Source organism: Mustela nigripes, chromosome 8 (genome assembly GCF_022355385.1).
Source record: "Mustela nigripes isolate SB6536 chromosome 8, MUSNIG.SB6536, whole genome shotgun sequence".
Classification (NCBI taxonomy): Eukaryota; Metazoa; Chordata; class Mammalia; order Carnivora; family Mustelidae; genus Mustela; species Mustela nigripes.
The window spans coordinates 18781405-18796759 of NC_081564.1; the positions used below are offsets into that span (position 1 = coordinate 18781405).

A 15355-nucleotide genomic window follows, 5' to 3' on the forward strand; every position below is an offset into this window, starting at 1 on the left:
GGCACCAGTCTTGGCTTTCTCAAAATGTAGTTCTGCTGTGAGTGCATGTGTTGGGGGGTGGGAGTCAGGATAGGCTGTACCCAGGTGCCTGGCACAGTGCCTAGCACATAGTAGGTACCCAATAAATAGTTGTGGGGAGACTGGAGGGCTTTTCAAGGCTGTTGCTACCCTGTGAGCTCCCTCAGAGCAGGTCTGAGAATGTTCATGCTCTGCCCTTCTGCGTCATGCCCAGGCAGCCCCTGTCATCAGGCTGTATCTATCCTGGCCCTGCGAGTCTCTCCTCCTTGACTCAGTCTTGCTCCCCCTGCACCCTGCTTGCAGTACACAGCCCGGGCAGCAGTGAAAAGTCTGTGGTTTAGTGCTGAGCTGGAGAGGTGGTGGGGAGCCTGCTGGGGCTTGGGGCCAGATGGGCTTGGACCAGTGCAGTTGCCAGCAGGGAAGGTAGTCCTGTGAGAGGTGGGGTTGCAGCTCCTGGGCCATAAGTGACACCTTGCCCCATGCCTCCAACAGTGGAGAAGATCCGAGCTACCTTCACAGTTCTCCGGGCTTTTGGCTCTGTGTCCACTGGCCACAGCTACAATGCCACCCGGGTCGCCATGGTGATGTCGCTGGACTTCAATGCCACGGGGCGAGTTGCGGCCGCTCAGCTCCAGGTGGGTGTTCTGGGCAGACGGGGGTGGAGGGCTCTGGGTGCTGGAACTGGGTGTCCCAGTTCCACCCAGCAGAGGTCACGCCTCCACCTGGGACCCTGGCATGTATCCTAATGGATGTGGATCCCCAAGCCATGGCCCTCTCCTCCCTCAGCACCCCGGAGCATTGCTAGCCCGTCTGCACCTCTGAATGTCGCAGGGATGAAATATTCATGGGTAAATATGTAACCCAGCCTCTCATTAGCTGGCTCTTAAAAGCATAAGCTGAAATTAAACAGACGCTCGCCAGCCTTCTGTGGCCCTGCTGTGTGTAACCAACACATGGTCTGTTTGTTCCTATCTCCACGATCACCAGTGCTGCTCCCCTTCCCACCTCAAACATGCTGCTTGAGCAGAAAATAGGATTAGGTTATTAGAAGGATGGTTTGTATGCTGAGCAGGGATAATGTCCAGACTCAAAGAAAACTCACCGATGCCAAATAAGTCCTTTTTCTGTCCCGGCCCTGCAGTTCCCCTGTTAATCACCACTTGGGTCTGGTTGGTAAGCTTCTGTTAAATACGAATATGTTGGAGAGTGGCTCCATTTAATTGTTATTACCTTTGGATGCTTTCATCAGAATGAATCTACAGCAGTAGTCAAGTCCCTAAACGGGCTCTGAATCAGTGGGAAAAAGGAGGGCGCAGGTTCTATACAGAAGTGTCCGACAGAGTGTGGCTGTGAGCTGTTGCCCCCAAGAGTGCATCAGGGCAGAGGGGTGCCCCAACGGGGCCGCCGTCTGGTGTACCCTGCAGGCCAACCACGTTGTGTCCATTCCTGTTGCAGACAATGCTCTTGGAGAAGAGCTGTGTGGCCCAGCAGCCAGAAGGAGAAGGCAATTTCGAGGTTTTCTCCCAGATGCTGGCAGGGTTGGACCTGGATCTCAGGTGAGCGATGGCATCTTTGAACTTTGCAGGCGGCTAGGACTCATTCAGGTTGGCTGTTCAGATATGACCCCAGAGCACGTTAGCTTCTTGTCCCCTGGGTGTATGTGGTTTATGTTCTTCAGGCCAGGGCTTCCTGGCACTTAGGAAGGGCCACAGAAGGGCAGGGAGTGCAGAATATTCCAGAAATGGGACTAGGGCCTGGCGCAGGCGCTGGGGCCATCCGGACCATGGCAAGGGAGCCCTCTGCCATGAGGACTATGTGCTCTGCCAGGGCCCTGGTGTGGGCAGCCCCTCCCTGACTTCCAGTCCCTCCTCTGCTTCCAGGACGGAGCTGTACCTGCACCAGATGGCAGAGAGTCACTCCTTCGGCATGGGCATATGGCCCAAGGTAAGGAGGAGGTCCTTCCGAGGAGTGTGCGGATGTGTGTGTCCCTGTGGCCAGGATGGGAGCATGACGGAGGGGTTCCCTGCATGACTCTTCTCCTTTGCCTGTGGGGGACACGGTTGGCAAGGACCGGTCGTGTGGGGGACACAAGGGCTACCTTTGTGGGGCCTGGGCTTATAGGGTAACTGGGACTTGTACACGTAAGGGGAGCCAGAAGGTGGCATATGGAGAGGTAAGCGTGCAGGCTCCGGGCTCAAACCCTGCCTCTGACCCATATTAGCTACATGATCTCAGACCCAACCTCTCTGAACACCTGTCTCCTTTTCAGGCAAATAATGTGAATAGTAGTATCTGCCTCATCGGGTCGGGGTAAGGGTAAAAGAAATGATGTACACAAAATGTGGAGCACAGGACTTGGCCTAGATCCATCAATCTGGTACACTTAATAGATATTACTGGTGATTCACATGGGTGGGTGCAGTCCGGGACGGCTTCCTGGAAGACATGCTCTGTGAGTAAGACCTGGAGAGATGGTAGTCTTTTGTGTAAAAATAAAAACAAGGTGTTGACTTGTTTGCTTATTCTTTTATTCATTTGTTTATTTCTACAATTGTTTTCTGAGTCGCCGCCCCCCCCCCCCCACTACACCTACCACCAGCTCCGGTGCCAGGCCTGTGCTAAGCTTCGGGATTATGGTCTCCATTCATGAATTTTTACTCAATTGGGAGAGAGGGATGCGGGTATTAATGCAGTCGTGTGAGATACGAATATGCTAGACTTGCCCAAGATGCTGTGGGCACCAGAGGATAGTTGAAAGAGCTACTTGGTCTCAGTCAGAGAAGGCTTCTTAGCTACAGGGACATTGGATAGGGTTTTGAGGATCGAATAGAAGTTCACCACAGAGAGGAGGATAGATAATGTGAAACTCTATGAATTGTGGACGGACCAACAGTGACAGAAAATAGGGCAGTGGTTGCCTGTGCACTGCGTGGGGCAGGAGGAGGGGAGAAAGGGTGATAAACAGGAACTTTTGGGAGGTGATGGATTGATGGATATGTTCATTGTCTTTATTAAGGTGATAGTTTCATGGGAACATGTATCAAAGTTTGTCAGATTATACCTTCTAAGGATGAGTCGTTTAGCTTTTGTCAATTACACATTAATGAAGCTATCTACACATACACACAGACACACACACACACGCACACACACACTGTTGGGTACTCTCCAGAGTTACCGATTCAGCAGGTCTGGGGAAGGGCCTTGGAATCTGCATTCTTCCCAGGTTCCTGGGTGATGCTGCTGGTGCTGGTCCAGGAACCACCCCCCGCCCCCAAGGACCACTAACATGGAGCTGATTTTTGCAGTAGGAGTAAGAGGATGCAGCTGTTCCATCTTTAAATTCTGGGGGCTAATCCACTCTTCCTCCAACACCCCATTTTGCTGACAGGCATCCACGGTATGGTTTTCTTCCAGACCCTATCTCCCCATGATTGGGGAACTGTTAGGACCCCAGACCTTGACTGTGACTGCCCCGGACGAGAGGCTATCCCGGCAGTGGGCTTTCCCATTTGTGTTCATGAACTTTGGCCAGATGTATCCATTTGAGTGTGCAAGAGGATTGTTTTTGAGGAGAAGAGCTCCAGCTTCTGGTCCTTGTGTGCTCTCCTCAGCCTGACTTTTTGTTAACAGTCTGCACACAGGAATGGGTCACAGTGGGAATCTGTGTCAGGCAGGCTTTTGAAGTAGATTTCTTTTTTTGTGTGTTTCTGGGGGGTGTTTTCTTTAGACCAGTTGATTTAGGGAAACTGGTAGGGTGTTCCTTTGTTCTCTCTCTGCTACCTGGCAGGTATCCAGGGAAACTTTCCTCAGTGTTCTAAGAACAAAAATAAAATCTGAAAGCTCACTGTTCTTTGATCCCAGCCTGGGCTAGTTTTCTGGGGCTGGGTGGTCCCAGTACTATCTCAGTAAGGGCATGTGGTGGTCAGGAAATACCCCCCAAGAATGGGAGTTGCCAAGTACAAGCTCTCCAAGTTGCCAGGTTGAGCACACAAATATACAGGATGCCCAGAACTTCATCTTGTAACTGACCGAATGTACAGCATGAGGACTATAGTTCATAACAGTGTTTATTGCGTACGTCGAATTTCCTAGGAGAGTGGATCTTAATTGTTCTCGCCACACACAAAAATGGTAACTATGTGAAGTGATGGATGTCTTCACTAACTTCATTGTGGCAGTCATTTCAGAATGTGTACCTATACTAAATCATCTCATTGTACATCTAAAAATACACAATTTGTATCTGTCCATTATAACTCAGTAAAACTAAAAAAAAAAAAAATATCCTACAGGATGACCAGTTAAATTTGAATTTCAGACACACATAGAATATTTTTTTTAGTATAATTATGCCCCAAATTTTGCATGGGCAGGCCTGGAGGCTGCCTGGAGGAGGTGAGCTAGAGATTGAAGTTGGATGGGGCAATGAAGCCAGCATTCCTGCTCTATCAGATAGTACAGGGAAATATACAAAACAGTACCCATCGTTTATCAGAGATTCAAATTGAACTATATGTGCTGCATTTCTACTGGCAAATCTCTAGCTCACTTCATCCCTGGCTGAGGCTTCCCCTCCTCCTAGCTGGTCCCACGGACTCAGATCAGTTCTGCTCTGACATAATCTGTCTTAAGGTCCTCCTTGCTCCCAAATTAAATGAGAGGAGGTCCATCAAATACTTGGAAACTCAGATTGTATTATCATATTATGATTTGGATTATTATTCGCTTTTACCTTTTATAGCAACATGGGACCAGTTGGGTGGGGCAAGGCTTCAGGGACCCATGAGGCCCCTAGTCCAGGCCCCTTGGCAGTCCACACCTTGTTTTAGTCTCGTTGACCTTATCTCTATCCTCTAGTTTATACCTTTAAAGTAACATTTATTTTGGGGGCACCCGTCTGGCTCCATTGGTGGGGTTTTTGACTCGATATTGGGATCGTGAGTTTGAGTCCCATGTTGTGTGTAGAGATTACTTTAAAAAAATATATATAGTGTATGTACACAATATATATACATCAATATACTCTCTATATAAAATATATACTATATATATATAATAATGAGATGATAAATATCTTTGTGCATCCATCCTGGGCCTTTGTGCCAGTATTACTATTCCCTGCTTCCCAGGCCCCTGTCCAGGGAGAGACACACACAAACACACACTGCTCGTGTGTGCATGTGTATGTGTGTGTGTGTGTGTGTGTGTGTGTGATCCCGTTGATGACAATCTCTTATCATGTTTCACGCTGCCTGTTTGCTTATTGTCTGTCTCCCCACCATCCTAAGGTCCAAGAAGATGGAGGTCTTCTATGTTCACTTCACTGCTTATGTATTTTACAAGGCCTGGCACTGAGCTGGGCACACAGCAATAAATGTTTGTTGGGTGAATAAATGAACGAGCAGTCCCCCTCACAACTTAGCTAAAATCGCGTCTTTTCAATTTTTTAAATTTTGTGGCCGTGGTAGGCAGAACTATATTAATTGCAATTTAATTTATCCCGCTGTATCTTCAAAGACGTTTCCTGGGGATTTGGGGATCTTGTGTCTCTCTTTGGATCCAATGCCTGTGTCCTGGGAGCTGGTTGGGTTGGAGAGAGGTGGTTTGCTGGGAATCACAGAGAAGCCCGGAGAAAGGACTTTGAGAATTTGGGGCTCTTCTTCTTCAGCCGACCTGGCCTCTGGGGTCCTTGAACACGGGATTAGGAGCACCGTGGGGCTGGTGCAGTGGGTGGGTAAAGTCTACCTCAGCATCCGTGGCTCTGATTCAGGGACGCTAACCAACAGCAGCTCATTGACATTGACTCATCAATGGATATTTATTGATCTCATGGTGTCCCAGGCACTAACAGAGAGATAACTCAGCTGGGTCTCTGTCGCGAAGGACTCAATGGCCACAGTAGCAGGTCATTTGAAGCCAGAATGACAGGTGCTTGAATTAGAGGTGCGAGTCGGCTGAGGTCAGGCTGGGAGGGGTAGAGGCATATCCAGGAGGGCTGCCTGGAGGAGGTGAGCATGAGCTGGTCTGGTGGTGCACTGAGTGAGGTCAACCAGGGGCAGTGAGGCCAGCATTCCTGGTCCTCATAGCACCTGATACAAAGAGGAAGGTGGAGTGTGACTGCAGAACCCAGAATGAGTCTCAGGGGACTGTCAGCTGGAGGAAGGCCTAGGCCAGAAACACTGAGCTCTGTGGGCTGGTTCCTGCCCCAGGTGGCCGCCTTCACTCACTGACTGTCATTCCCAGCTCCTGGTCCCTGCCCTGTGCCCTTGCTTCCTGCCACTTTCAGCTTTTAAATGGAACTCATCTGAGATCTGTCAGGGTACCAGGACATATTTGAAATCACAAAGCTTTCATATTATTTTCTTCTTCTCTATAATTTATTTTTCTGCAACCTAGCCTGATTTTTTTTAAAGTGCCCAGCAGCAGTGATAATAATAATCATCTTTGCCTCCCAGCAGTGTGCTTCTGGCTGTTACCTTCCAGGCTTTGGCCCAAGGCACATTTAATTTTTATGACTCAGTTGTCAACTGTGGAGGAATGGTCTCCAAATGGGAAGATGGGAGATCGTGTCCTCTTGCCAGGGGCTCTGCCCAGAGCCCTCCCTTCTTGAATCCTCCCAATGGTCTTTTGAGCAAAGGGATTATTATCACATCTGTCTTTCAGGAGCAGTAACCAGGCTCAGAGAGGTGAAGTTACTTGCCTCCCAGCACACAGCTTGGAAGTGGCAGGAGCAGGGCTGGACCTGACCCCGAATCTGGCACTATTGCCTGGCCCCCTCTGTCACCTTGATTCTGTGTTGTGGCTGAAGGCCACATGCTCTGGGATCCGACCCACCATGCCTTCTTTGGTCATTTATCCTCAGTGTTTGCACCTGGGGAATGGGTAGAGCCATATCCAGCTCCTCCATCTGCTCCTAGCAGTGGGGACAGTAGAGTTTCTGGCATGTAATGAATTTTCTCCTGCCCAGTTGGGTGGCTCCAAGGGCCTCTCTGAGCCTCAGCTTTCTCCTCTGTCAGTCGGAGAGACCCACGCCTACCTTATAGAGTAGAAGTACCCAGCACAGTGTAGCAGGTGCTCAAGCCATGTTTCCTCTTCTCCCTCCTTAAATGGGCTCCCGGTGCCCAGAGTGGGTTTGAATGGGTCAGATTGAGCATGCGGCAGAACGGCTCAGCTATGGGGAGATTCAGGCTCCGGGCCATCACCGGTCCTGTCCACCCCACATTCTCTATGAGGTTCACCCACCTCTGTGGGCACCGATGTTTCTTTTGCAAGAGAATCGAGTGCATGTTCAGTGTTTTCCTTCTAAGGGCCAGCTTCAGGGAGGACAGTGCTCCCGTACCAGCTTCCCCTCGGCGGCTGGGGAGGCTTCCAGTAGCCCTGGGCTCCATCAGAGAGCAGCTCCCAGATGCACCCCGAGGCTCTCCACTGCCCTTCGCACAGCGAGACAGGCCAACTCGATCAATGCACACACTCCCGGGTGTCCTTCTGCTTGGAGACACTTCCTTTCCCCGCGCACCCCTCCCCCGCCCCAGCACATTCTGTCTGCTTCATGCGCCACTACTTCCAGGAAGCCTCTGACCCTTCCCAGAGGCTCCCAGCCCCCTCCCCCCACCCCTGCCCTCATTCCAGCTGTCATTCAGTTTGCAAATCTGTTCCCCTCGTAGGGGAGCCTCTTGAGGGCAGAGCCATGCCTGGTTCACCTTCCATGGAGTGCTGGACCTGCCCTTGGGCAGCAGGGGGGAAGGGTGTCTGGGAAAGCAGAACAGCTTGGGTAAAGGTACAGTGGGAAATACTCCGTGGTGCATGGGGGCCAGCATTTATTAGGCACCACTCTGTGCCAGACACTATGCTGTATGCTTTTACACATGACTCATTTACTCCTCACAGTGGCTCTGGGAGGAGGGTGGGCTACGATTTCCATTCTACAGGGGTGGAAACTGAGCCCCAGGACGAGGGCAGGAGATCTGGACAAAGTCACCATGTTGGGGAGCAGAGAGTCTGGGGGAATATCTGTCTTTGTCTGCCTCCGAATCCAAACCTGGCCTCTCTCTGCATTGTAGGATTCTCTTGGGTGCTCTAAGCACAGCCCAGTCTAATGTAGAGAGAGCATTCTGGATTTTTTTTTTCCCCTCACTAAATTACCTGCAGTCTTTGGTTGACCTTGAGTCTTTGATTACCTCAGATAAACTCTGGGCATGGTGTGAGTTGGCTTTTCTCTTTTTTCATTATTTTATTTCACTTTTATTTATTTATTTTTTTGAGAGAGAGTGAGCACAAGCAGGGGGAGTGGCACACAGAGGGAGAGGGAGAAGCAGTCTCCTTGCTAAGCAGAGAGCCCAACGCGGGGCTAGATCCCAGGACTCCGGGATCATGACCTGAGCAGAAGGCTACACGCTAAACAGACTGAGCCACCCAGGTGCCCTAATTTTTTTTTTTTTTTTTTTTGAATTGAGATGAGACATAAAGCGTATACAACACACTAATTTTTAGTCTCCAACTCAGTGATGATTATATTCTTATCCACACCTGCAGCCACACCCCAGATCAACACCTAGAACGTGCCTCATTCTGACAAAGACTCCCTCAAGTATCTTTGCCTGCAGGTGTGTCCCTCTCATTCTAGAGTCATCAACCTGACTTGTCTTACCGAAGGCTAGTTTGGTCCATGCTTGAACATTGCAGAGATGGGAGTCCCAGGATACAGAGCCTTTGGTATCTGGCTTCTCTGGCTCAACCCGGGTCTGTGGGATTCGGGATTGCGGTCACACCCACGGGCAGCTCGTTCTTGTTTGCTGCCAAGTGATTCTCCAACATTGTGCCCTGGCCACACGGCCCTTTGTTTACTCCTTCTCCTGTGAGCAGACGCTTGGGCTGTGGCTTGACTTACTGCACTAGCTTCACTGATGTCTCCGTGCATGACTGGGATGCAAGGATGCAAGGAGGGCTTACATCCCAGCAGCGTGTTTGGTTCCCTGGAAATTCAAGGCCCTGGAAACATCTTCCCGATCCTAATTGTTTGGATCAGAAACAGATACATTTGTCTCTCTGTATTTTCTATTGCAACAGAACCATAGGGAGTGGGTGGGGGGTGGGAGGGGAGGGAGAGGAAAAGAAACAGATTAAGCTTTAGGGAAAGTTTCTCCTTCTCTTTACATGAGCTAAGTGGCGGATGATGGAGTCCACCTGTAATTTAAAGTCAAATGCTCAGAGCTGACAGTGGGAGCCATAATAAATGTATTGCCACTGTCCTTTTGGTGTCCTTTCGCTGCTGCTTTGAAATCTCATAAATAACCGAGAACATGTTGGTAAGATGCCTTCCTTCCCTCCGTTTGCTGCAGTGGAGCAGCTGTGGTTGCTAGGTTGAGCTCCTGGTTGCTAGGGATTTTGTGGTCCTGTGGTGTCCCAGAAATATGATGGATCAGTGGAACATGCTTTTGCTATTAATTGAAATATTTTCACAGCGAATCTCTCAATGTCACTGCATGCTTTGATGCCGTCCCAATTGGTTGCGGATCTTTGCAAGACTTCTTTCCTAGTTAGAAGTGGCTTGAATGGAGGAGACAAGCGGCCTGGACTGAAAATCAGACAAGCCTGATTCTAGCTCTGCATCTTCTGATCTTCTGATACTCATTTGCTGTGTGACCTTGGGCCAGTGTTCTCCCCTCTCTGGGCATTGGATTACACAAACTTCAAGGACCTGCCAGCTTTAACAGCCGACCGTTCCTTGCCCACACTCTGTAAGAGGACCAAGTGCAAATCAGTTCCTCATTATCTGCGGGTGGATTAGTGACAAAAGAATTCTTGTCCCCAGCTCACTTCCTCACAGCCCAGCAGGTTTCTGGGCTGAGTCTCCTTGGCCAGATGGTGTGTGCAGGAGTTTCAGACTAATTTTAATATTCAATCAAACATAATTGGGATCATAAATCTGAAAAAGAAAAAAACAACACCCTACAACCCATAAACATCTGATCATGTCTCTTTCTCTTTCCTCCTGCTTAAAAATCTTGGGCAGTTTCCCATCACTTGTACTGGGGATAGCAAACGGTTTCCACTTCAGTTGCTGAGACAGATCTGTTGGTGTCGGCTGCAAGGAGTGGTGTCCTGAGAAGAATCGGGGACCCACTGGCTTGCTGCGGGCTCTTGATCGATTACTGATGTCTGCCACAGGTGCGGGAGTGCAGATGGGGGCCAGTTGGGGCTGGAATTTAAAGCCCTTAATGTCATGGGTGAGAACTTCCCAACTGGCATCTACCAGCTTCTCGAGCTCTCTCTCTTCTCTGTCAGTCCCACCTCCAAAAATACCTCCTTCTGTGCCCGCACTCAGAGACTCCCATGTTGTGTCCTCAGATCTCCTTCGGTCCTGTCATTCCCTCTGCTTGTCGGGACTTATTGCATTAAATTGGTCAGTGATGCCTAGTCACCTTCCAAATTCAATCTCAGGTTTGTTTTGCCTTCTGTGACTATCTCTATGACGCTTTTGGGTGGGATTCATCAGCGCCTTCCTGCCTCAGAGATTCCATCGCTGCCCAGACCCCAGTTAGGTCTCCTTTCACTGCTCCCTTGAGAAGCCTTCCAAGTCAAGTCCTGGGCTCTCTTCGGCTTTGCATCCTCAGAGCCCAGTACCAAGCAGAACCCCAAACAACAAAACATCTCTCGAACGAACACATGGATGAATAAAAATGACAGTGCACTCCAAAGTCAGATAGAAGCAATTTCTAGAACTTTCTCTGCATTCGGAGCCCTGAGTGTCATTTTGGCACAGCCTAATTGTGGGTGATTTACTGTGCTAATAAAGCAATCACATGTTCCCCCAACTGCGAGCCCTGAGTTGGAGCTTCGCCTTTTCTCTACCCTCATGGCCTCTTCCTCTCTCCCTTCCTTCCTCAGCCTGAAGACAAGCAGAAGGCGGAGGCTGCCTTTGCCCAGCTCCGCTGCGCCATGGAGACGCTGGACATCTCGGAGGGTGAGCAGCGAGCCATTTGGCGGGTGTTGGCAGCCATCTACCACCTCGGCGCAGCGGGGGCCTGCAAAGGTACGTGCTTCCTGCCGAGCTCACCTGCGCCGCCAGCTGTCTGTGTTGGCAGGCGCCTGACAAGGCCCTTCACTCCATGAGGTGGGACAGGACCCATCTGTCATCTTTGTGTCTCTAGGACTGTACTCTGGGAGACTGTGGGACCAGGCACGGTGAGATGGAAATGGGGCTAGGTTTTCCAAGGAAACCTCGTAGACCAGCATTGTTCTTTCTAGAACTTTCTGTGGTGATGGAGATGTTCTCCAGCTGTGCAGTCCAGAACCAACCCTGAGCTGCCTGTGGCTATTGAGCCCCTGACATGCAGCTAATGCAACTGAGGGCTGGAATGTTTCATCGCATTACATTTTCATTAACATGAATTTAAATAGTCATATGTAACTAGCGGCCACTGCATTGAGCAAAGAAACTCTAGAACACCTGAGAGATAGCTGAGTCTAAGCAAGAAGGGTGCTGTGTTTCTACCTAGACATTTTGGAGATGCTTCTCCACCTTATGTGCTGAAGCTCACCCAGCCATCCTTCTCCTCCTGAGTCTGCTCCCTGCCCTGAATCATCTGTTTACTGATCATCCCTACTTCAGCTTGGTTTTCCAAGTTGTTCAGGTCTTTCCTCTTGCCCTCACCCCTCCCTAGCAGACCATTATTCACCTTGCCCTGTAGAGGATCTCTGTGACAGCATTTCTGTCCTTGTTTCTCTATTCTTACTCTTTGCCAGTCTTTTCTTCTTCTTCTTCTTCTTCTTCTTCTTCTTCTTTTGCCTGGACAGTTGCAGTAGTCTCATTGTTAATGTCTACTTTCCTCCCTCAGTCTATCTTCATTGTGATCTTTGGGTTCTTTTCTAAAAAACATAGGCCTATTTTCCATTCCCCTGTTTAGAATCCTCCCGAGGCTCTCCCTTGCCTGCTAACTCAGGTAAAATTCCTTGACCTGGCATTCAAGGCTCCTCACTTCCCTTACCAATTTATCTGGTGTCTTTTAGCACTGTAAAGGGTCCTGGGGAGACAGTGAGGATCAAGAGCAGTGTTGTTCTTGCCTTCATGAGAGTCATGGTGACTTGTATTGTGATTGTGTTTTTGTCTAGCTCTTTCTAGTAGGGAGTGACTTCCCTGGGGCCCAGAGTTGGGATTTACTTGTTGAATGAAAGCATGTGAATTGAGGTCTGTCCTCTGGGGCTGTGTGCTGACTCTGGCTGACATTCTGGGTCATTTGCCTGTGGGCAACAGACTTCTGGAATAGGCTGGCACATCATTCTAGCCATCCCCACCCTCCTGAGACTTGGGCTTCATTCTTTTGATTCTCATACATGTGAGCTGCATATACTGGTCCACCGATTTGATTTTGGAAATTTCTAGAAGTTAAGCTGAGTCAGAAATAAGTAAGGTAGGGATCGTCCCAGTGGCCCAAACCAGGGACATACATGCTTGACGCAAAGGTGAAAAATCAAATGCCACCTGCCTTTCCAAAAATGAGTTGTGGGCCACGCTCAACACATTGGGTGCTGGGGCATCACTACGATTTTGCTCATGGGACTCTAGTGTCTCACTCTCAGCTCCCTTGTCACCAAGACCAATGTGAGTCAGACACACCATGGTGTGAGAACATGGCTGCATCTCCAACCTGAGCTGCCTTTCTTTCCCTGCAGAGCTCTTAGTAAAATCTCTACCCCTATAATTGGCTTTGTCTCCAGGAAGGGTCGGCCAACTATGGCTTATGGGGCTAAATCTAGTCCACTGTCTGCTTTTGGACAGCCATAATCTAAAAGTAGTTATTTCAATTAGATGAGTATCTATCTATTTACCTATCTTTCTATCTGTAATAGTTGGGAATGTGTGAAAATTTTATGTTATTCAGATTATAGGATCCATAAATTAAAGTTTCATCAGAACACGGTCATACCCCTTCATCTACATGTCTATGGCTATGTTCTTGCCACAATGGAAAAGTTGAGAATTTGAGAGAAGGATGGTGTTGCCTGCAAAGCTCAGATAATTACTATTATATAGCCCTTTACAGAAGAAGCTGGCCAATCCCTATCCTACACCACCCCATGGAAGATCACAGCTACTGGGGAGCTTCATGCCTCCAAAGTGCCCATCTCCCTTGGACCCAACCATGGCAGAGAGAGGATATTAGGAATCTGGCCCTACCTCTGACTTGATGTGTGGCCTTAATCAAGTCACCTCTGTCTCTGGTCATAGTTTTATCAGATGTGACATTCTGCCATTGAGCCAGATTCGAGGTTCTTAATCTGGCGAATTTGTTTTCTGACAGTCCTGGGGCTGGAAGTTCCAGGTCAAGCTGCCAGCAGGTTGGTTTCTCCTGAGGCCTCTGTCCTGAGCTGCAGAGGTCACCCTCCCGCAGTGACTGGCCCTCCACTCGCGTTGGCACCTCTGCCCCGATCTCCTCTTCTGATTAGGACACCGGTCGCATTGGATTAGGGCTCACGCCAGGGACCTCATTTTTTTTTTTTTAATTTTTTTATTTTTATAAACATATATTTTTATCCCCAGGGGTACAGGTCTGTGAATCACCAGGTTTACACACTTCACAGCACTCACCAAATCACATACCCTCCCCAATGTCCATAATCCCACCCCCTTCTCCCAAACCCCCTCCCCCCGGCAACCCTCAGTTTGTTTTGTGAGATTAAGAGTCACTTATGGTTTGTCTCCCTCCCAATCCCATCTTGTTTCATTTATTCTTCTACCCACTTAAGCCTCCATGTTGCATCACCACTTCCTCATATCAGGGAGATCATATGATAGTTGTCTTTCTCTGCTTGACTTATTTCGCTAAGCATGATACGCTCTAGTTCCACAGGGACCTCATTTTACCTTAATTATCATGTTAAAGCCTCAATCAATGAATAAAGTCACAATTTGAAGTCCTAGGCCTTAGTATTTTAACATATGGATTTGGGGAGGACATAATTCAGCTCATAACACATCCCCATCCCCAAAAAGGGCCAACATCCACTTTGTGCCCAGACCCAGCAGAGGGAGGGATATGAGGGGCTGTGACAAAGGGGTGCCTTCTTGTGAATTTATCATCTTATTAGCAGACATGAGGCTTTCTAACCGGGACCATCAGCTAGCTTTGTGCATTGACTGAGTAGAGGGTGGGAATGCAGAGATCAGAGCAGGAAAGCCCTGAAGGTTCAGAGTCGGGACATCCGTGGGCTTGGGATGAGTTGAAGGAAGCAATCCTATTTTACAGAAGGGAAAGCTGAGGCTCTTGGTGCAATGAACTGGGACTGAATATCAGAATAGTCTGAGCTTCGGTGGAACCCTCTTTCAATGCGCACAGAATGCAGCTGGTGGGAAGATCAAATGGAATATGGGAGAGGAGGCTGACCTGGACTGGGTCCTCTTAAGCAGACCCCGAGACAAAGATGTGGGTGCACATGTCCTTCTGGGAGGGTATCAGCAGTACGGGAGGGAGTCAGGGAAGGGAAGGCAGGAGATACTTTAGTGAGTGCATCACCCTTGGGTAGTCAGAACCCAGTTCCACTGGGGACCTCGGGGTGACTCTGAGAAACATGGTTCCCAGTTGCATTACCCAGGAGACAAGGGAGCCGGGATATTTACCCACCACTTCTTGCTTCTCTGGTTGAAGATTTCTTCTTGGAGACATTAACACCCGCACTTCCTATCTGTCCCACGCTCGAGCTGAGTGCGTGCCTGTAGACAGAAACAGCAGAGAGGCATGGAGAAGGATCCACAGTGCCAGACCAGGGACATCTACAGGATGGCAGCTCTGGGATGGACCAGGCAAGGGATGCTGGCTTGGTCATCAGTAGCGGCTGGTTCAAGGCTATCCTTCCGTAGAAGATGAGTCTAGGATTTTGTTATTCATGCCAGTGTAGGTGGCTCTCCTCAGGTGGCCCAGTGGGTTGCCTTTTTGATGCACTGAGCTGACACAGAATACCCCCCTCCCCCACCCCAGCACTTGGCAAGGCCTGCAGATGGGTGGGACCCGCCTTCCGGTTTCCCCTGTCAATCTCCAATGCCACAAAGCAGAGGCTAACAGAGTCCCCTGGCCCACTGACCGGTCACAAGAGGAATTTGTCCATAGGGTTTCTCCCCTTGGGGCATGTGGGACGCCCCCTCTGATGTGGGCTCAGGGACCTGGCCCATACCTGGAGCTGCCTGTAACGATAAAAAGGGAAAGTCACACATATAAATATTTTATTAATACATGATTATGGCAATAATTTCTTCCAGCCTCCCCCCACCCCTCCCCACCTTATAAATTATTTTAAGAGGAGCTGCCATCAGTCTGCCTGGGAGGGCTGCCCGATGATT

General features: G+C 49.4%; 1 protein-coding gene across 1 annotated transcript in view; it reads left to right on the forward strand.

The window, feature by feature from the left end:
* MYO18B (myosin XVIIIB) overlaps positions 1-15355 on the forward strand; it is a 250800-nt gene that overhangs the window by 27543 nt on the left and 207902 nt on the right. The window contains exons 9-12 of the mRNA XM_059409906.1: positions 511-653; positions 1474-1574; positions 1899-1962; positions 10909-11053. Coding sequence (XP_059265889.1) covers positions 511-653; positions 1474-1574; positions 1899-1962; positions 10909-11053 — 453 coding nt within the window. The remainder of the gene's footprint in view (positions 1-510; positions 654-1473; positions 1575-1898; positions 1963-10908; positions 11054-15355) is intronic.